This window comes from Polypterus senegalus, chromosome 5 (genome assembly GCF_016835505.1).
Source record: "Polypterus senegalus isolate Bchr_013 chromosome 5, ASM1683550v1, whole genome shotgun sequence".
NCBI classification, from domain to species: domain Eukaryota; kingdom Metazoa; phylum Chordata; class Cladistia; order Polypteriformes; family Polypteridae; genus Polypterus; species Polypterus senegalus.
Genome location: NC_053158.1, coordinates 76155812 through 76178885, shown reverse-complemented (window position 1 = coordinate 76178885; position 23074 = coordinate 76155812). Strand labels below are relative to the sequence as shown.

Sequence of the window (23074 nt, the reverse complement as noted above, 5' to 3'; positions counted from 1 at the left end):
TTTCACTGTATACTGTACATGTGATAATACATCTACTACCATATTGTGCACCTGAATTTAATAAACCATATATAGTGCCTAAATATACAAGGTCGCCTCGATCGAATTTGTTTCCAGTTTTCAGATTTTTTTTTTTCTAATGAAAATTGAAGCCTGATCTTTATTTTTTTTCTCTGTGAAACTCACCAGATTTGGTAAGTGCCCCAGGTTGTTGGTCATGTGGTGGGATATGCAGATGATGCTGATAGGATTTCCCAGATCATTGCACACACTAGCGGCTATTTAAAAGGTATGTTGTTTCAGGTAAATGTATAATGGATGGTACATTTTCACAGTGCTTAATAGTTCTTAATGCTGCTTCCTCACTGCTGTGAAAAGCCACTGCTTTCATGAAATCTGCCTATTCTTTGTGTATTATCAGGTCTAAATTAGTCTGTCATGAGAAAGTGTGTGTGTGTTTCTACAAGTGTATTCTATAAGATGCTTCCCACAGAACAGTGGCCAGCACATGATATTGTTGCCATGGGCTCTGACTCCTAAGTGATTTAGTGGAAAAAAAGAATGGGTTCATACTGTAAATGGATTACTGCTTAATGCCTTAATACAAATGATTACAAATTTTACAAAGCAGAAGTAAATTCTTTCTTTTTTGCAAATGCCGCTCAGAAATATTTCAGAGACGTGATTGCAAGCATTTGAAGTTCTGTTAAAGCCAAGGTTTGCTTTTGTACCCTGTTAAGAATCTGCTGATCAATGAGAATTTCAGGTTATTTGATGTCACAAGACAAACTGTCAACAAACAATTCCCAGATTCTAGAAACACTCTGTACTTTGGGAGAAGATAAAATGTATTTGCACCAAGTATCATAAAGGAAACAGTTTCTTTATTTATTATTTATTTGTAAGTCACCTGTCCACATCATGTTTCAGCTTGGAATACAACTGGAAGGAAATGCAGAAGATGGTTAGTAAAAGCAGATAACTTTTATACTTTATTAACATTATTTTAATATTTTCACTTTGTGGCATGTAAGATTTTTATGTTGATAATTAAATGTAAAAATGTCTGGAATGGAACTCTTATTTAAACTTGATCCATTGTGGCAGAAAAATTTTCCAACAGTAAACATTTTACTCAGAGTTGATGTCAAATTGTTGAAGAGAGATTTACAGGAGTACAGGATCTGAAATGGCTTTTTTTTTGTGCCTGTGCACAGTCTATGTGGAGTTTGCATGTTCTGATATATATATTTTTTTTTAATTTTAAAAATGTGAGTATTTGCTACATTAATTGACAACCCAAAATATGCCCTATGTGTTGGAGTGTGTGCATGACCGTTCTTTATCATGGATTTGTACCTCAGAGTAGCAGGTCACAAAAAGCTAACTAACCATAAAGTGTTTAAAATTATTCTTATGGACAAAAGTTATACAAAATCCTTACAGTACTACAGGGGACTAGGGACTGAAGCAGCATCATACACCTTCACATTCATTTAGATTTATATCACAGTTCCTTGTCAGTATAACATCCTGAGCAAGTCACATAGAAGTGTTCCCAGATATAAATTGCAGCTATATAATTCACCTACTGGTGTTGGAAACAACTTTTGTGTTTTGAGTCTTTCTTCATTTAACACCTTTGCCCAGGCAACCCAGTTGCAGGTGATCAGCCCTGAACTTGTGCCTAAGTTGCACTCTACTCTACAGGTACCCCCTCTAGATCCACTGCCACTATAAGGCCTTTTCTGCAGCCTCAATAATGTTCTTCGTGGATCTTCTGCATTGCATTCTTTAAACTACAATTAGTTGGAGAGTTTGCTGTAACAAGTGGCTCACATATTCATGGCACCCAACTTTGACTGCCTCACAGCGGACTCTCCAGCCATTGCTCCTGCACTTAAAAAGTGCTGCATATTTTGCAGTCATTGGCTTTCTCAATTTGATCTTCCAAGAGGACAGTAAGTTTCAACAGGACCACTTACTTTGTGGACGCCAGTATTAACATCGTGTCTGGGTGGAGCAAAGTGGTTTTGATATTTTCTGGGCAGCTGCTTTCTTAGGTCTGTCTACTTGGAGCTGACAGTCCTATGTGGTGGCAAAGAACTCCCCTGTGGAACCAGGCTGATATTTTGCCTTCCCCCCAGCTTTGATGAAGAAGAAATGGATTGCTTGGGGTTCACACTAATTCTTAATATCCCGAATGACAGTCCTGATTGTATCATCCAAGGACCTTTGGGCAGCAGCTAAGAATGTTCTCCAAAGTGCCCCTCTTCTGGCACAGTTCCCATGCAGGAGTGTCTGCCATACCCCAGCTACGCAGGTTGACTGGGCTTGGGAGAACATCATAGGCTGATTTGGTGAGAAACTGAGGTTTAGCTGACTGCTGCCACAGCCGTTCATGATGCTTTTGTCTTTTTTGGTGACATGATTGGTGTAAGTGGAGAAAAAACACGTCTGAATGTCCACTCAAGTATAAAGTGGTTATTGTTGATGGAAATGCTCTAGTTCTTGATCCAGAGTATATTGAAGTGACTTCTGTAGTTAAGTTATGAATAAAAGTCTGCAGCAGCTAATTCTGCATTTTAAAAATTACTATTGATTTATTTTTTTAGAATAACTTCCATCATTTTATTTGAATTAATTTGAAAAGAAATTCTTAAGCTAAGGGAACAGTGACCAGCCTTTATTGTTATCAAAAATATCTTTAGTGACAAAATCTGTAGTTTGGTAAATACTGTTACTATTATTTCACTAAAAATGCCTACTTGATTTATGTTATGAATAAGAAATGCAGGCAGCTATAAAAATGTATTTTATTTAATTAAAATATAAAGGCTATTTCTGAAATGGCTTATAAATTTTGTATTTTGCTATAAAAATGCAGGCAGTGTAATAGCACTAGCAGTAAATATTAAATTATTTTTGTTAATAAATGTAAGTTTCAAAACAACAAGCTTTGCCTATTTTGGGGTCCCTCACATATTGTCATGGTTTGCTGGGGGACCTAGGAGTAATAAAGGTTTGAGAACCACTTGCTTCATCTACTTCAGAATTGTGGGATCTGCAGCCTATTCTCGAAGCAATGGGTACAAGGGCAGGAAACAGCTGTGGATAGACAGCCAATCCATTTTATGGGCCCCTCACACATACACTCTCATTCTGACAAATTTGGAATCAAATCATTCAATGTAACCTTCATGTCTTGGGTGATGTGAGAGGCAACATGGGAAGAATGTGCAAAAGTGACCAAGTACAGGATTTAACCCAAGGGCGCAGGATCTTATTTCTCTGTTGAGCACCATAATCTATTTTTGGACTATTTTCAGTAAAAAACGATGACCATATATCAAAGTTTCTCTACTATGCATTCCTCATCTCTGTCGACTGATTATACTTCTAAATCTACAGTTTATTTATCTAAATTTAACCCCACTACACCAACTTATATTACTGAAGTAATATCTAAATTAAATCAATCTACCTGTCACCTAGATCCTGCCCTACTTTACTAATTAAGGCTTGCACTGAGAAACTTTCTGCCCCCATTTCTCACTTTATCAACCGTAGTTTCCACACCTGTGTTTTTGTAAGTGAAAAACTGCTGCTGTAACTCCTGTTTAAAAAAAAAAACTCAGATCCCTTACAGCTAAAATTTTATCGCCCAATTTCTAATCTTCCATTTATGACTAAGATCTTAGAAAAGGTTGTTGCTGCTCAATTCAATGATTATTTAAATTTGCATAACCTGCTTGAGCCTTTTCACTCTGGATTCAGAGCCCTACATAGCACTGAAATAGCTTTACTAAAGGTAGCTAATGACTTACTTATAACCACAGATTCTGGGATGGCCGCTATTCTAGTTCTTCTTGACTTGAGCGCAGCATTTGATACAGTTAACCATAACATTTTATTGTCCTGACTTTCAGCTATTGGTATCTCTGGTGCTGCTCTTTCTTGGTTCACATCATGCCTCAGTGATCGCCAGTATTACGTCTTCATTAGGGAATACAAATCTGCCACTACTTCATTCATACAAGACATCCCTCAAGGGTCAGTTCACGGTCAAATCCTCTTCAACATCTGTATGCTCCCATTAGGTGAGATTATTTGTCGGTATGGTCTGAGCTTCCACTGCTATACCGATGACACACAACTTTATGTAAGTGTTGATGCAACTGCAACATCTTCACCTGTTGTGCTGACTGACTGCATTCAGGAAATCAATCATTGGATGGCAGATAATTTTTTACAACTCAATCCTGATAAAACAGAAATCTTATTAGTTGGTACCAAATCTGTCCTCTCTACCCTTCGTGGGCTAAAAATTGACGTTGATGGGATCCTGGTTCAACCCTCAGCATCAGTCCGTAATTTGGTGTCATCTTTGATCAGCTTCTTACTTTTCAATCACACATTAGCTCAATAGTACAGACATCTTTTTTTCATCTCCGTAACATTGCTCACCTGCATTCTTTCCTTAGTGTGAAAGATACTGAAACACTTATTCACGCTTTCATCACTACCCGTCTGGACTATTGCAATGCTTTGTTTTATGGCCTCCCGACTAAATATATCAATAGATTACAATATGTTCAGAATTCTGCTGCTCGTTTACTTACACACAATAAAAAATCTGCTCACATCACTCCTGTCCTCTATGATTTACATTGGTTACCAGTTTCTTCAAGAATCAAATATAAAATTATTCTCACCTTTAAAGCCCTTCATGGGTTAGCCCCTCAATATCTGTCGGAGCTGCTGCTTCCTGACACTCCTGCCTGTGCATTATGGTCATCGGACGCTAAGTTACTGTACCTAAATACAGGTTAGTAACTATGGGTGGCAGAGCTTTCAGAGTGATGACCCCTAAAATTTGGAATTCTCTCCCTCTCAGCCTTCGCGAGGAAAAATCTATTATTAATTTCAAACTTCTGTTAAAAATACATCTTTTCAATGAGTATTATTCTTTTTCGCGTATGTAATTTCTACTGTCTCGTTAATGTGTGTATTGAATTTTAAAGTGTTCCCGAGTGTATGAAAGGCGCTACATAAATAAAACTTATTATTATTATTCTTATTATCTATAAGGTGGCAGAACTACCATGACACCCTATATATATTTATGAGACACATAAAAATAAACAGTAAATTTGTACCTTTTCTTTCACTCTTCTTTGTTGTGCTTGCTAATGATGTAGACTTCTTTTTACTGTCAGGAATAACTGCTTCCATAACGTTTCCAGTTCCATCTGTCACATACATTGCCATGCACAGGTCTCCAGTGGCTTGCGTTACAATTACCTAGAAAAGCACAGAGCCAAATTCAAGGAGCGTGATACAGTATGCAAGACTTCAGCTTACAGATGATCGCCCTGCAACTTAAATGTATGATTCAATTTTTTTTAAATTATAGTAAAAGTTTTAATATTTGAGCAATGTTGAGTGTGGAATTGATCACTTTTGGTAGTCTATAACAGTTTTTATTATTTTTACCCATGAATGTCGTCTACGTATGGAAGAAACAGTTACATAACAGAATCCTTTCTGATTTATCAGCTTTGTTTAACACTTATGAGCTATTTCCTTCATTGATATGTACAGTAACTCTTGATTTTTCATGTTACAATGCAAAAAGCCAAGCATGAATACTTAAGTAATTAAACTTTGGAACATCCATCCATTATCCAACCCTCTATATCCTAACACAGGGTCACGGGGGTCTGCTGGTGCCAATCCCAGCCCACCACAGGGCACATGCACACCCACACACCAGGGACAATTTCGGATTGCCAATGTACCTAACCTGCATGTCTTTGGACTGTGGGAGGAAATCGGAGCACCCGGAGGAAACTCACGCATACACAGGGAGAACATGCAAACTTCACATAGGGAAGACCCGGAAAGCGAGCCCAGGTCTCCTTACTGTAAGGCAGCAGCGCTACCACTGCGCCACTGTGCCGCCCCACTTGGAACATGCTCCCACTTAATAGACAATTTTAATTTGTTTAAATTAAAACTTTAAAACTTTTCGTGTCCATCTTTATCTATATACTAGGCTCACCCGCCTTTTAAGGCGACCGACTTTTAAGTTGACCACTTCTTAAGGCAATTCAATATGTAGATCAATTTGATATTTTATACAAACTCATTAATTTGGTTATATTGCATTTGAGCGGTATTACTTTAATACTCGTAGTTTCTGTTATTTTTGTGATGAAATTTAAACTTTTTTTCTATATTGAGGTCGCCCTTTTGAACCCCCCTGATATTTACTACGCGGTGAGGCATTTGTACTCCATCAACATGAATTATTTCCAGAGACATCATTTTGTCTATTTTTCCAGCGCATCGCGCACAAAAGCAAGGAAACGATGGGAACACCAGAACTCAGCTCACATCATGTCGCTTCGTACCGCAAGCTGCAAGTAGTAAGTCTGTGATAAGGGGAAAACCGCTATGCTTTCCACTCACGGGACGGAAGGACAATCCCGACCGCTTTTATATAGTAAGAAAGAAGAAGAAGATATCGCACAGTCTGGAGTAGAAAATCATCTTTTACCTGGAAAAACAAAACTAAAAATCCCATCGTGCATTGCAAAATGGACGGGGCGTGTGTGAAACTCCACGCCTGCATAGCACTCACGGGACGGAAGGACAATCCCAACCGCTTTTATATAGAAGGATTTTTGAAAACAAATTAGTTTCAGGAATGTGTATGCCTGGGCCTGGTATGACAGCAGCCACTCCAGCTCCCAACAGCAATGTGTGATTTACGTTAAATGTACTATCTGCTTCTACACAGATAAATATGAGATTAGTCTACAAACAGTGTACTTTGCTCAGACATTGTGCATCACAGTTATCAAACAACTTAACTTAGGTTTATTAGTCTTACAACTCAAAACACTCCATAAAATGGTAATTTTACACCGGCAAGATCTTCTGCCATCGCTGACTGCAGCAGTAAGTGACACAAACAGTGTGAGAGACCACTCAAACACAGCAATCAAGTGGGTATCGGCGTTAGACTAAAGGCCAACCCCTATAAATTTGTGCTTCCATCTATTCTGTTGTTGCTGGAAAATAAAATTGGCAATTTGAGACTGGATTTAACTACCCAAGGCAAGGCAGGAAGCTGTTGTGCCCTTATCTTCACCGAGACATGGCTAAATTTCACTGTTCCCGATAGCATCATTCATGTGGATCGGCTAACAATATTACCTACGGACAGGAGCCATGCTCTCTGCAGTAAGTCTCTGGGAGGAGGTGTATATATAGGTGTATGTACACTAAGAACAATCGGTGCACCAACAGTAAACTTGTCACAAGCCACTGTTCGAAAGATATAGAGTTCCTCCCACTAAAATGACAACTATTCTACTATTCAACTATTCTACTTCCAGCTGTATACATTCCCCCCAGTGCGAACACAAAAGACGCACTATCCATACTGTATCAGTCAGTCAGCGCAATGCAAAATACTGCTCCAAACTATGTTCATATTATAGCTGGAGACTTTAATCAAGCCAACTTGAGAACAGTTTTACCATATTATTACCAACATGTGGACTTTGCAACCAGGGGAGAAAACACATTAGACCAAGTTTACACAAACGTCAAACAGACATTTAGGGCAGCCCCCCTCCCTGCCTTGGAAATTCAGATAATGCTTTTGTTATCCTTATTCCAGCATACAGGCCACTGCTAAATAGAAGAAAGCCATGTCTGCAGCAGATAAGGATTTGGCTAGAGGTATCAGTTTCAGCACTCCAAGACTGTTTTGAACGCGTAGACAGGAAAGAGTTCAGAGTGCTGCCACTGACAACCAACACATCAATCTGGGGGAGTAAGCCAAATCTATGATTGGATTCATATCCAAGTGTGTGGAAGATGTGACTGGCATCAAGAACATCGCCACAAATGCCAACATGAAACCCTAGCGCAGACAGCTGCATGAGCTTTTGAGAGCAGGAAATGCTGCCTTTTTTTGCTGGCAAAAATGCTCTTAGATCTGCACAAGCCACTGGAAAGTTGCTTAAGAGCAGAAAAACGTGCTCATGGACAGAAAATCCAGGACCACCTCACTGATTCAAAAGACCCCAGGTGTGTGTGGCAAGGCATACAGGTGATCACAGAGTACAGGTCTCCTCCTCCACTCAGTGATGACAATATTGATTTCCTCAGTACACTTAACACTTACTTCAGCTAGTTTGAAGAAAAGAACAATACATCAACAATGAACGCCCCTCTAGCCTGGATGATGAAGCACTCTGTTTTGACCCAGCTGATGTTTGGTCAATCCATGGAAAGCTATAGGTCCTAACAACATACCAGGGTGTGTACACAGGGAATGTGCTGACCAACTGATGCACATTCTTATAGACATCTATAATGTTTCCATGAGGCAAACCATTGTATCTCCATACTTCAAGGCCACTACTATCATACCATTGCCAAATAAGTCACTAGCATCAATAAAGCAAATCCAATCCAACTAGGGGCAAGGCAGGGACTAACTATGGGTGTAGGGAATGGCATGACCATCTCACAAACACACGCACACACACACACTAGCATATATGGCATAATAGATTTGGATCTATCCATTTTCCAACCTGCTATCTCCTAGATGTGGATCCACTTAATCCAATTCAAGGGTATAAGAGCCTATCCCAGCAGCATTGGACACAAGGCAGGTACTGTGCCTGGGCAGGTAGCCAGTCCATTACCCACTCCTGCACACACCCATACTCACATTACCACATCATCAAATAACCTTCATGTCTTTTGGGGATGTGAAAAAAACATGCAGATATAGGAAGAAGTTACCAACTCAACACAAATTTGTTCTGATGCTGATGACTGTGCCATCCTTCTGTTTAAGTGCTCACTGACGGATGTGTGCCGAACTGCAGAATTTTATTCAACTTTCTGAACCCAAATCAAGCTGCTGATGTGCTGTGCCTGTAATAGGTGCCTTTAATATCCATTTCACACTAGGGATTTTGTGCCTACCTTAACTATTTAGTTTGTGAGTGATGTTATTTGACTCTGCAGTCTTAGAAGAGTTTTTAAATTCTCCTTTTCAAATTCCCATAGCTGAACAAAATGCATTTATTAAAACCCAGCAGTCTACCATTGCTAAAAGATCACCTTCTTAGACTTCAAGGAAAAAAAACTGCTAAATGAAGGACCTTTTCAGGAGTCGGAGAAGAACTGCTGCTTGAATGTCAATAATCTCAAAATAAATCTGCATCAATATAATACATCAATATGGAATTTCAGATGATTAACTTTCAGTTTTGAGATGTGTTTTGGAAAGAAGGTGTGAAGGCAACAACAAACCCTAACAATACTGTGTTTGTGCATCAAGTCTGTACATTTCAAAATCTAGAAAAGAGAAGGTTAGAGTCAACAAAATTAGGAAGCAATCCAATAATAAAATTAAAAGCACTCTTGATGATGTGGACACCATCTAAAATAATAATGAATCGCATAACAGAAATGGTATTCTTGTGTTCTGTCCAAACCTAAACTTAAGTGTAGCTTCTCACAAAAGGAAAAGGTAAACACAGGGAAAATGAAAAGAAACAAAGAAAAAAATGCTTTCTTACTGGATCTACCTACAGTATATAGGCTTCTCACTTTCCCATGGTTACATGACAGCAAAACGTTCTCTGCACCAGCCTCACCAAGCTTTCCTAATCCTTGCAACACCCCAACTAGCAAACACTCCACAGAGCTATTGTGTCTTAGCCCCAAACCTCATTTCTGGTGGTGGGTAGATTTTAAGGCCAATTATTAGAACACTTATAAGGTTGTGTATCTCATGCACAGTTGCCTATTTCCTTAAAGGACACAGACCCATTCAGAACCCACAGAGAATGTACAGTTCTATATAATGGTCTTTGGTGTTTAGCCTTATGGGGCAAAATATTACAGCTTTCTCAGACACAGACAGTGCTGAGCCACCTGTTGGCCTGAAGGTCCTGTGGCCTTTTGCTCACTCTTCTTGGCCAAACATTGGAATGGGAGGTTCAGACACCGTTAGTATATACTCATTTGTTGCCCTCTATCATTCTGGTTGACTTTCTTTGCCGTTTTCCTGTTTTAGCAAAATGGGTTTCTATATCTCTTTTTCTCTTTCTCTCTCAATATGTTTTTATGTTTCCTTTGCAGCACCTAAAATAAATTGATTTTTGTAGTTTTTATACTCAGACTGGCTTTTTCCTGTCAGAGTCAGAGGGACCCACCAGTAACGGACACAGTATGGGAACTAACCCAAGATAGTATGTAAGTCTGTTAAGGAGAAGAGTCATGCACAGGTACGTGATGAGCCAACATAAATGTATGTGTTTGAAAATTAAGAGTCTGTGTAATTATCCTACACAAGCACTAGGGGAAAAAGTATAACACATAAAGGTATTCAGTTGAGGTTAAATAGTGCCTCAGTTAGTATTATGTAGTAGATTACAGCTGACATAAGCACTAAGTGATCTACCTCTAAGATGTATTAGAATAAATTGAGTTTCCTCTGACCATTTTACATGAGAGAGTTCCTCTGCTGAACATTTGCTGGCAAGATCATTATGGTTTTGAGTAGCAATATCCTAATTTCTACTGTTAGAGGTTGCCATTGTATCCAGTTTAATATTAACAAATACGTTTTCATTTTTGATACCTCTGCTTTATTTAAGTAGAGCAAATTGGTTTTTTTATTGTTATTGAACTGCTGTTGTGGCTGTTTACTGGCAAAATGGCAGTGTTTTGATTTATAAGATAACACTTACTGACTTGTTATTGGGCCTCCTTTTTTGTCTGGGCCAGAATGCAATTGCACCCATTACTGTGCTTGTCTTGCCAGAAGTATGTTATTACTAGGGAAGTTATTAGAAAAAAGATTAACAAGCATGCTTAGATATGACACACAAGGTGTAGTTGTTAGTATCTAGGGATTTAATAAAGTAATAAGAAGTTTGTGTCAGGTTTAACAAATGACAAAAGAATGCAAACACCACTTATATGAAGAAGCAGAACCAGTTTAATCAACAAGCCTTAAGCCAAAAATATTTGGCTTAAGACATCTTCTCTGAATTAATTGGAGTTCATGTAAATGACTTATTTACCCATAGTAGGACTTTTTGAACTGGTAAGGCAGGTAAAGCAAAGCATTTTCAAGTTAAATATTATTTTAAAGTAATTTCTAAAACTTTGTCAATAACGTAAAGTCAGGGAGGGCTGAAGAGACACCATTTTAATTCAGTGTCATCATATACGGCAATGCTTCTTTCACAGCTGTTGTCATGATGCATGTGCAAATATTGTTTTATTTGTGTTTTATAATTTATTGATTTTTTTGTTACCATTATTTTGTTTTTTTTTTTTGTGTCACCCTTTTATACATTTTGATCCCAGGTAGCATGATTTTGCATTTCTTTTTCATAGATGCTGCAGTTTCATGTGTTTGATCACTGGGATGGTGTGTTGGTTGCTTAGCACATGTTGCATATTTAACTGATCCATGTTATTACGGTGGCAAGCCTGGCTCTGAGGTTTTTTTAGCCAAGTTAAGCCCCACTAATATTATGTTGAGCCCCCATAATGCTGCAGAGTATATCGTTAGCTGTTAGATGTTTTGGGACTTTATCACACCATGCTTAAACAACCACATAGTATTTCAGTGTTGTCCCTTACCTATTTGGTCTGAAGCTGGGGCTGCATGGTGGTAATGTTATAAAAGATACTAAAATCACTGAAGCTTGATTAAAGTGGTTCAACAAGATGATAATGGAAAATTCTACTGGTTGCAATAAAAGGACAGTGTTCCAGAAGGTAATATATTAAACATAAGGGCTTTATTGAAGTAAAGAAAGACATACTTGGCAGCATCACAACTGTCTATCTGCCCTACTAAGAATTTGCTAAACAGAAATAAAGACAGAGTGGTTTATCGACCTGACCATTTAACCTCACAAAATCTCTTGCTTTCTTTGACGTTACCCGCTAATCTGCTCATCTTTATCCTATCTTTCAAGTATAGCGCTGCATTCATTGGATGATTTCCAATTTGGAAATTTCTTTTGAATGCACTTTAAAGTGGTAGCTCCAATTAGGACAGTCTGGAGAAACTAATGCTGGGCAAATTTATCAAGTTATGATGTACAGTAACACAGATTTTTCACTTGCAATTAAGAGTAGAAATCTATTTTTAAATTCAGAGATGGTGATATTGCTTGACAAATGACTGATGCTATCCATCCATCCATTATCCAACCTGCTATATCCTAACTACAGGGTCACGGGGGTTTGCTGGAGCCAATCCCAGCCAACACAGGGTGCAAGGCAGGAAACAAACCCCGGGCAGGGTGCCAGCCCACCGCAGACTGATGCTATTGATCTATTAAATTAAAAATTTAAACACATTTTTATATACAGTAGTTGAAAGACAAACTGTTCAGTGATAAATTAGGCAGGTGTGATTGCACCTAAGAATGAATTGGCATCTCATGTAGCATTTTGCTTAGGATTTACTATTGCTAGGATAGCTTAATTTCTCATTTTCTTTATTGTCAATCTTACATTCCAGCTGGATATTTGCCAACAACAGACAGAAATTACATTTGAACACCACAAGAATGATCCATACAGGTTCCTCCTGCAATACATTTCCCAGAAAGTCTACTTTTGCCTCCAACAAACTGAAGACCAGTGGGTCATAGCTGTGAAGAGCAGAGTTTACTAAACAGTATACAGATTTTAGCCTTTATTGTTTTTGATACACTGGAGGTCAGCACCCACTCCAATACCATGCCCAGGACTGGTATGTTAAATAATGCCAAGTCACATTTTTAAATATGCTATGGAATATTATTTTCAGATATAAGTGTGAAAAAATATTGAAATGGTTAGCTTAAAATCAATAAAAGAAACAAAATAGGCATTAAAAACAATACAAATGTATTAATTCTTCACAGCTGCTGTTTAACCCAAATATATATTTTTATAGAATTTTGAGATTGCAAAATTGAATGTGAAATGAAACTTTGATGTTTAGCTCATCTCACATGCTTCTGTAAATACTTGGTAGTTTCAAAATTGTGTCCTGCCAGCTGAAAGGTGTCTGCCATTTTTAACTAAATACATACATTGTAAACTAATAAGATGTTTAAAAGACATGGTACTTGTGACATTCCTGAATATTGCTAACATATCAATATCAGATACTGCTATGTAGCTTTGAAACGTGCACGTGCTGTTTTTATGCCGGAAAATCACAATGCAGCAGAGTAGTGCGATTTGCAGTTCTGAGATATTTGAAAATTTTAAAATGAAAATATTTTTTACAGTTTCTAAAGGCAGTATATAAATTAGGTACATGAAATTATGTAACATTTATAGTACATACTTAACTCTCATTTTGTGTATTATTATTTCATAATGTAAAAAATAACTACACCTGCAGGAAAATGCTAGCCTGACTCAAAGTACTGCCTTGAGGCCTCATCAATTGAATGCACACACCAACTCTGACAATGTCATCCTTTTATAGTAATTAAAACTCCCCCTTCTGAGGTCAGTGAGGTTCACATAAGTGTATGTTGAACTAGCTGCCATTGGAGTCACCAGAGTTACAATGTCATTATTTATGAATCCTTTTTAAATTGCTTAGTGATAGTTGTCACTAAAATCAGGGCTCTACATAACATATAGAAAGTGACAATTTTTTCACTCATATGATTCTGAAGCAATCATGTTGTGCCTTATTCAAATTATGACTTTATTCACATAAGCTTTTTACATTTACATTTTACATTTTCAAATTGCCTCAGTCAAAAAAAAGCCATAAGCGAGCAAGTTTAAAACTCGTTGCTGGGGTTGCCTGTTGAAATGTGCATTCATGAGAAAAGGTGGAGGAGGAGGGTAAAGGATATGCTCAAATAGTGTTTCAGATCAAGAGCCATTTACCAAAAATCTTCCTTACTCAGCTGGCAGCACCCACCCCCACCCAATTTCAGCTTAAAGCTGCATGTTGACATAAGCTTTAAGTGAAGGTTTCTGTCAAAAATAATATATTTTGATTCTGTTTTTTGAAAGTCCATTAACTGGGCTGTCTTCTGTATGTTAATATAAAATATAGAAATAAACCTTTATAAAAACAAGACTATCGTTGCCAACATAAAGGGTGTTTATGGGGGACCTCCAGTATGCTAGTTGACCCGAAATAAAAATGGGTAAAGTAACAGCAGATGCTGTATATCAAAATAATAATGTGATAACAATAAGTCAAGAGTGAACACAGTACCAAAGAGAATTGTACTAGAAGGCCTATCTCTGATTTCACCATCAGTACCACAGTGGAGTAGGTTGCTGCCCAAAACACATCCAGTTCTTATTTGCACTATTTCTATGCCACTGCAGCATTACTGCATTCACCTCCATACTCCATGCCCTCCTCAAACAAGGAAGGTACTGCTACTTGTAATTAATTAGATGCTTACCTTCAGGATACCCACGGCTTGAGCTCCCTATAAAGATACAAATGAGATTCTTTGGTTATATCTGCAGTCTAAGGGGGACTAGTTAGGTTACCATTTTAATTTGCTTTTTGTGCTGTGACTAAAGGATTCATTTCACATGTTGATGGTCATTAATTGGCCTTCCTGAAATGCCTATTGGTATGAAAAAGATTTATTTTGCAATGGTGAGCAAGGAAATAGAGGAAAACATGAAGTGCTATGTTTGCCTGTATCTAGGCAGGATGCCATATCAAGAGACTGTCAGCTGGGAAGGTATTGTAAAGAAGTAGTAAAACCCCAGGCCACTAATGGGCAGCAATACTATCCTGCTATAGTGATTGAAGTGCCAGCAGGTGTTCCTGGGAGTTGAACTATTTACAAGAATCTGATCTGCCATGAATGGCAAAACGCAGAGGGATAATAATTTTTTATGGACTTGGAAGCGGAAGAAGTTAAATTGAAGTCAGATCCATAAAAGTAAGGTCAAAACAAAATTAAAAGTAAATTTGCCCAAAACATTAACTATAATTTGGAGTCAGAAGAATATACCAAAAAGCTTTTGCCCTGAAAAAAATGTGAAACTCTTATTCCTAATACAAATTTTTGGACACCAGGATGACTTCATGACTGTCTTTTATTCTTCCTGGTTGTGACATTACAATGCATAATGTCTTGGCTTGTCATACAAATGGAGCACTTTGTTATCAACAATATGCTTAACAATTTGCTAAAGCCAAAGAGGTACCCAAATCCAATAAAAAACAAACACATTCAGAACAATCAAAATAATATTCATTCTTGTTCTGCAATGAAAACAAATAAATCATACAGTCTTGCACAATCATAACATAGTCCCCTTGTGAATCAATACAGCCAGGAAGTGGTTCTCAGTACGCTGGACTGGCACCAAAAGTACTCCTGAGACAAGCCTTATTAGGGCCTTCACCTCTCCTGCCTTGTCTTTTAGTAGGGAAGACTAAGTATGAGTGACCCCTACTTTTGCAGGCACCTGATGCTCTCATTTATAAGAAAATTTTAGGCTCATTCTCCACTTTTCCTACTTCATGTATTTAGGTCTGGTAATTGCTATGTTTATTTGGTATTCTTTGAACTTCACCTCTTGTATTGCTTGGCCTTTATGTCTTTTATTGTATTTGTTTGTTTCTTAGCCTTTTTTCCTTTGTGTGGTATTATTTGAATTTTGTTCTTTATTTTGCCTTATTTTTCAGGATTTTGAATTCTGACCTATACTTTTTGTTGGCCTTATTTTGCTTAACTGTTTGAAATTGGAAGTAAATAACTTATTTAGCTTTATGTGTTTTGTTTATAAATCTCTTTAAACTAAATCTAGTCTTGTCATGGTCAAAGTCTTAAGCTCTTTAACCTAAATGATAACAATGTGCATGATGTGTTTTTTACAGGTGATAGCTTATGCTGAATAGGTATTCACATGTGACATTTATAGCTTTGGGTGAACAAAACAAGCTCTGCAATAAATCTATTGAGTTTTCGTCTTTTCCAGGTTGAGGTCGGTAATCTCAAGCTGACTTCCTACTAAATATCTACCCTGTCAGTACTTTTTTAAAGTCTCAGCTCCGTGTCATATGAGTTTAGAAAGCCATATCAAAATCATTTTTCTGTGCTAGTGGAGTCCTCATACCATTAATATGGTCATAGAAACTCCACATAATTTAAAAATTTGAAAGCAATGTTACACATTTCATAGTGTGGTTTATTAACATTTGATAGTGGCAACATAGTGATGCCACTTGGAAGATTTGTGTCCGTGTAATTGTTATATATTCAATTGCTGTTATTGACAATTTAATAAACAGTGACATTCATATGAATATGTACTTCAAATATTATTGTATTTTTGTCAATACTAGCACATAGCCCAGTTGATTTCTGTTAGCCATCTATTATGATTATTAGACATTTAATATTTTACAATTTTAATGCAAAAAACTGAATTATCAATAGAATATAGGACAGAGGAATAAGAATTACATGTTAAAAACAAATTTAATTTTTAGAAATGTCAGTTTTTGCAGTTGTAGAGTTTGTATGTATCTGTGTTATTTTGTTATCTTTCCCTAACAAGTCATGAGAGTTAGGTGAAAAATTCCTAGTCAAATGATTCATTAGGAGAGAGGATTATGCTTCAAAACATTTTGGGGACTTTCATTTTTCATAGGATATGGTGGAGGGGGGGAGGTGGCAGTATTAGGATTTGTTTTTAGTTTTTGCTGTTTAATTTGTTTTGTCTTATTTGTTTTAATTTAATGAAGCTGTTTGTGTAGCCTGCACTTATTTTAATGTCAGTTCCCTGCCTGTTTAATTTGGGGTATTTTGCAAAGCAAGCCACCAGACCCCATTACATATAGTGTATGTAAAATATTTTATTTCTCAAGTGAACATCTTTACAATTTCTTTATGTTCACCTCAGAAAAAACTTTGCTCTTAAACGTCCTGTGACATCAGCAATTCTGGCTGCATACAAACTATATCATATATTTACATGTAAAATGAAAGCATTAAGGTTTCGGGGGTTAACATTGATAACTTACACAGCTTGGACATTGGTTAACTTTTGGCTGAGGTGCCCTGTGCTTATATTTTGTTCTCCCTATATTCATCTGAATTTCCTGTCAAGGTATGCAGTAACTCTAAACTGGCATGGTATCCTGTAAATGGAAGTATGATTGTGTGAAACATACTGTGCTTCTTATGCAACAGACCAAAAACATGTTTAGACAATGGATATACAATACAAATTGAATAAATGTAAGTATTGCCTATCTTCATTAGACAGATTTTGATTCGTAAATCATATTGTATTTTTGTGTTAGCATTTAAAAGAACCCACCGAAAACCTCTAGAAGTGCACATACCTTTTGTAGCCTTAAACATGTGATGTTTTTTGTGTATAGCAATGGGAAAAGTCAAGCAAAAGTAATTTGAATATGTTTAAGTCTAAGATATGGTTCAAGTATCTCATCTGTCCTAGGTAGAATTATTCACGCACAGTACGTATAGTGTGGAATTAGAGCTGAAAATGACAGCTGGAACTGGAAGCTGCATAGATTTAGAGAGCCGAGATAAAATCAAATTGTTGAAAGTAGCAGAGGAGAGTAGAGAAGAATAGCCATTCAGTGAGATAACTGAACTGTGAACGAGGTTACTCAATTAAAGTGGGCAGTCTTGTAAGTATATCATCTAGGAGATGTGTAGTGGTGTCCTAATTTAATTCTTTTAAGTACTTTGTCTATGAAAAGTACATACTTAATAAGCAATCCTGCTTCATTTGGCTTCTGCGTTAAGATCCTCTTATTAGCTGTCAATAAAAGATAGTGAGCAGAAGAGCAACATTTTTAGCATGAACTCTTAATTTTTAAAATTTTTAAAGAAACAGTTAAAATATACAAAAAATAAGAGGTTAATAAGATTTCAGGACACGATTTTTGAGAAAAATGTAATCAATATCTTAATCAGCTGCATTAGTGCTGACTGCATGATTTAAATTAAATCTTCAGCTACTTTGTTGTAAATTATGACACTTCATATCTTTTATGTAAAGTGCAAACTCTTTCTAATATATGCTACCTTTATTTGATTAATTGAACAAGGAAATTTAGATTAACATTTGTAAAAGTTATCCCCTCAATATCAGCTTCTGAGGAAGACATTAAACCCTATTTGCACAGAAGTGTAATGTTAGTAAGGCCCTTGAGAGACCTGCCTCATTATTCAGTCGCTCACACAAAGCGTTTCTGTCATTTCCCATCTTTTCCTTGAAACTGTATAAAAGCTGGCATTCTTTAAAGTCATCATCATTTGCTCCTTGTGTACTTTATGTAGACTATTAGGGTAAATTGAAAAAATCTCTTTATTTTGTTGCTGTCTATAACAAAACAAAAATGTAACAGTCTTTTCATAGTTCATCACTTTTTTTTCCTCTGTGTACCCCTGTTAAAAATTGAAAATGAAAATCGATTAACCATTGACATGCACTTTTGTTGTAGTGTTTGTTCATTTTGAAAGGTGTTTTTATGTATGTGATACTTGTAAGGGTTTGTACTTTACACTGCGTAGAAGAGTAAAGCGTGCTAAAAAAGAATAACTACAAGTGAATTCAAAAAGTGTTTCCTGGTGTTCAGTTAAGTTTTCTAATTTATTACATTCTGACAAGAGGCATGGAGACTTTATTGATTACTAAGCAGCACCTGTCTGTATTTGGCTACAGTCATCATTCCCTCAATGCTGAGCAGTTTCCCTGTCCCTGCCACAGATAAACTCCCCCACAGCATGATGTTGCCACCACCCTGCTTCATTCTAGGGATTGTGTTAGCCAGGTGATGAGCAGTGCCTAGTCTTTACCAGACTGAGTGCTTGAAGTTCTTATCAAACTAGATAATCTTTTTCCTCATACTCTCAGAGTCCTCTAAACTGTCATATGTCTTTTACTCAAGAGTGACTTTTGTTTAGCCACTCCACCATAAATGCCTGATTGATTGAGTGTTGATGAGATGGTTGTCCATCAGATGGGTTCTTCCATTTCAGCAGAGGACGTCTGAAACTCTGTCAGAGTGACCATTTGGGTATTGGTCGCCTATCTGACCAAAGCCCTCCTCGCCCCGTTAGTCACTTTGGCCAGACGGCCAACTCATTGAAGATTCCAAATTCTTCCAAACCTCTTCCATTTCTCAGTTATTAAGCCCACTGGGCTCCTGGGAACACTCAGAGAGGAGAAGGAGAAGTGAGATTGGGAGCATGCACTGTCACAGCACGTTGCCACACACACCCCACGATGAAACAACTAAGGATCCCGGTTGGCAACCCCCAAGGCAAACACACGGTCCAGTCCCATACTCCAGAAATGACCCATCTATCTTCCCGCAGCTAGGTGTTATGTGAGTGGCCCCTTGGCCTGGTCCAGCCGCTTGAGTCCTCAACAATGAGAATCCGGGGAATCACATCACATGGCCATAGTACGGTAACTGACACTCACTCACAATGCAGGTAATGTGCCTCATTCAGGATTCCGTGAGCAACTGCTCATTTGACACAAAGTCAAACCAGTGGTACCCTAGGACACCACGAAGAGACACAGTACTGAAGTCCAGTCTTCATTTTAGGTCACTGAATAGCGTCCATGTCTCACAACCATATAGCAAAACAGGAAGCATCAGGACAATAAAGTCTTGTACCTTTGTCCTTTTGCAAAGATATTGGGAGTGTCATATACCCCTCTCCAGCAACCTCATGACCCCAACATGCTCTTCAAATCCGTCTACTGACTTCATAGGAGGAGTCACCAGAGACATGTATGTCACTGTTGAGGTAAGTAAACCTTTCAATGAGGTTGACACTCTCTCTACAAATAGACACACTGCTGATGGCTATGCCCAAGAGGTCAATAAAGGCCTGGTTCTTGTTTTTTATCCAGGACACTCACAAGCCCAGACACTGAGACTCCTTGTTCAGTCTCTCGAGAGCTACGATCAGAGCCTCCAATGACTCAGTGAAGATCACAGCATCGTCAGCAAAGTCAAGATCAATGAATCTTTCTTCACCAATGGATGCTCCACAGCTGCTGGACCCTATGACCTTGCTCAATGCCCAGTCCATGCAAGCACTGAACAAGGTAGGAAGAACAAGAACACACCCCTGACGAACCCCAGAATCAACTGGGAAAAACACAGAGATTCTGCCACCACTCTGCCCAGCACTCACAGAACCAGTGTACAGGCCAGCAATGACATCTAACAACTTCGGAGCGTGGTACATGGCCGGCTTGTCATCCCGGCCAATACCCCCAGGCCGCCAGATGGTGCCATAAGACCAGCAGGGAGTCATGGACTTTGTAGTTTTTACCCTCAGGCCCTGCTGGGTACCACAGGGGCCGCAAGAGGGAGCTGCAGGGAGGGCCGAAGACTTATTTGTGCCCTATAATCCCGAAGTGCGTCAAAGGAAGAGCGTCGTGCTTCCGGGGTGAAGTAAAAGGACTTGTACCTGACCCGGAAGTGATGGACTGGGGATTGGGAACACTTCTGGGTCAGGGGGTATAAAAGGACTTTGGGAACTCCCAGATGAGGAGCTGAGCTGGGTGGAAGGGTGGCAACGCATCTGGGAGTCGGAAGATTGGATTATTGTGTATTATTGTGATTGGTTTATGAATATAGTGGAGGAGAGGGTGCTTTGTGCACTGTGGCAATTTAATAAAGTCATTGTTTGGACTTTTACCTGGTGTCTGGAGTCGTGGACATGGGTTCAAGGGAGTGATAACGCCCACTATCTGTCACAGGGGGAATCCCGCAAAGTCTTAGTATGTCCCACAGGGCAGCTTGATCAACTGAGTTGAATGCTTTTATACACATCTGAAGGATCATTAAAGCAAACAGGGTGCACCTGAACATAATGTGGATAGCAACAGGAAAGGTTCTAAATAAATTTATGAATGAGAAATTTCAGGTTTTTTTATTTTTAATCAATTTGAAAACCTTTCTGAAAGCATATTTTCAATTTTTCGTTATAAGTTATTAAGTCAATAATGTAGGCTCTAATGGTTCTTTATTATTAATACATGTATTTCTACTTGTGTATTCACTTATTTTCACCTTTTTAGTTTTTTTGTACTGTATATAGTTAAGGTAATGGCTTATAAACTTTGTTTTTTAAATTTTTTCATGTCTCTTTCCTCCAACGTACAACTTTAAACAATACTGCCAGGATCAACTGGGTGCAGTTGCCTGACAAAACCAGAGTGTGAAAATGCAGTATGGTATTTAAGCCTGATTAGAAGCATTATTTTAAGCCCATGTGGCAGAAGGAGCATTTTTACAAGACCCTAAGTTGGATTTTTTTTCTCTATTTGGTTATGTAGTTAGATATGTTAAATTTCTCATGATGCCTAACTTATCTTATTCTAGAACTACATTTTGGCTTTATCTAAAGTTAAATTGGTCTTTTCCAAGTCTCAATAAATACATACAGATAATTTGTTTTGTTTACACTATTAAAGAAGTATCAGGGTGTTGTGGAATAATGTGTATTGTTAATGCACATTTTCATGTGGCATTTCAAGTTCAAGCTCAAATACTTTATTCATCACTTATCCATATTTTTAGTGGATTAATTAAGAACTGTCAATTGTAATTATCATGTCACTAGAAAGCCTGTTAATAGGTTATAGATTATGAATACCTGATGCACAAACTAATTGTTTTTCCGAAATTAAAGACAATGCCAGGAATGTCTCTGCACTGAAAGTAATTATACTGTCCTGCTCTCTATACTGCATGTAAAATTGAGCAACAATATTGTTTTTCTGAGTCAGCTGCAAAAGAAAGACTGAACCCCATTTCTTCTAAACACCCTTGTAGCAGTATGCTATATGATATGCAGTTTTACTGCCTTCTTTATTCTTCTTCCTTGAACAACTTTTGCTTGACAACCATTACTCAGTTCCACTGATGTCTTATGGTCATGAATGGGACACTGAGCAGTAGAATGCTAAAAATCAAACCAATTTCTTGAAAATAAGATATTGAAATATGCTCTTCTGCCTCAAATTAGAAGCAAAAGGACACAACAGTGTTCTGGAAAATGGTGATGATATGTCAGGTATATAAATATACAGTATATTCAGCCAGCTTTCCTTTTTTCATACAGTTTACAAGACAAATATAGTAAGATAACATCACTGGTACAAGAAGAAAATCTGTTGTTGAGGGGGTGGCCGGTATGCGCACAGTTATGCTGATCTGTTATTAATGTAAACAAATTACAGAGGAATTGCTTGAGAAAAAAACTAAATGCTTGATTTACTGTAGAAAAAAACAATGAGGGAGGTATGGTGGTGCAGTGGTAGTGCTACTGTTCTGCAACACAAAGACTGGGTGTTGTGTCCTGCCTTCTTCCTGTGTGGAGTTTGCATGTTCTCCCCATGTGAATGTGGTGCTCCAGTTTTCACCCACAGTCCAAAGACATGTAGGCTAGGTGAATTTGCATTACTAAACTGGACCTAATGGTGTGTGTTTATGTGTGTTCACCGTGTGTTGGACTGTCAATCTGTCCAGAGATTGTTCCTGCCTTGTAGCCGAATGCCTTCTGGCATAGTTTGCTTTTGACCCTGCTCAGAATAAGCAAGTTTGGAAGATGGATGGATGAAAAAACAAAAAAAAAAAAATGGTAACATGGATAATTCAGGGTTGGCTTCTCTCTGCAAACAATATGTTAGAGGATGTTTCCTGTCTTTGTTGTATTTCATTTCCGGTGTTTTATTTAACTTGATGGAAGAAAATGTAAGTGTTCAGTGAAGATTTGCTATTTTCAGATATAAGATCATCCCCCTCCCTTTTTCAGCCGACAGGATACTGCAGAAGCAGAATATATACAGCATTAACTGTTTTTATACTTCTTTGAATAAACAGCATTAACAATTATTTTCATTTTTTTGTTCTCTTAGGGCTCCCAGCCTTATACAACTGACCACCTTTTACATACCTACCTCTTCACTGTAGATGAAAAATCAAAATGAATAAGATATATTG

The 23074-nt window shown here is 37.8% G+C and overlaps 1 protein-coding gene across 2 annotated transcripts in view; it reads right to left on the bottom strand.

The window, feature by feature from the left end:
- Positions 1-23074, bottom strand: part of LOC120530374 (M-protein, striated muscle-like) — a 151468-nt gene that overhangs the window by 1360 nt on the left and 127034 nt on the right. For both annotated transcript variants that reach the window (XM_039754834.1, XM_039754835.1), the window contains one exon: positions 5160-5304. In XM_039754834.1, the coding sequence (XP_039610768.1) occupies positions 5160-5304 (145 nt within the window). The remainder of the gene's footprint in view (positions 1-5159; positions 5305-23074) is intronic.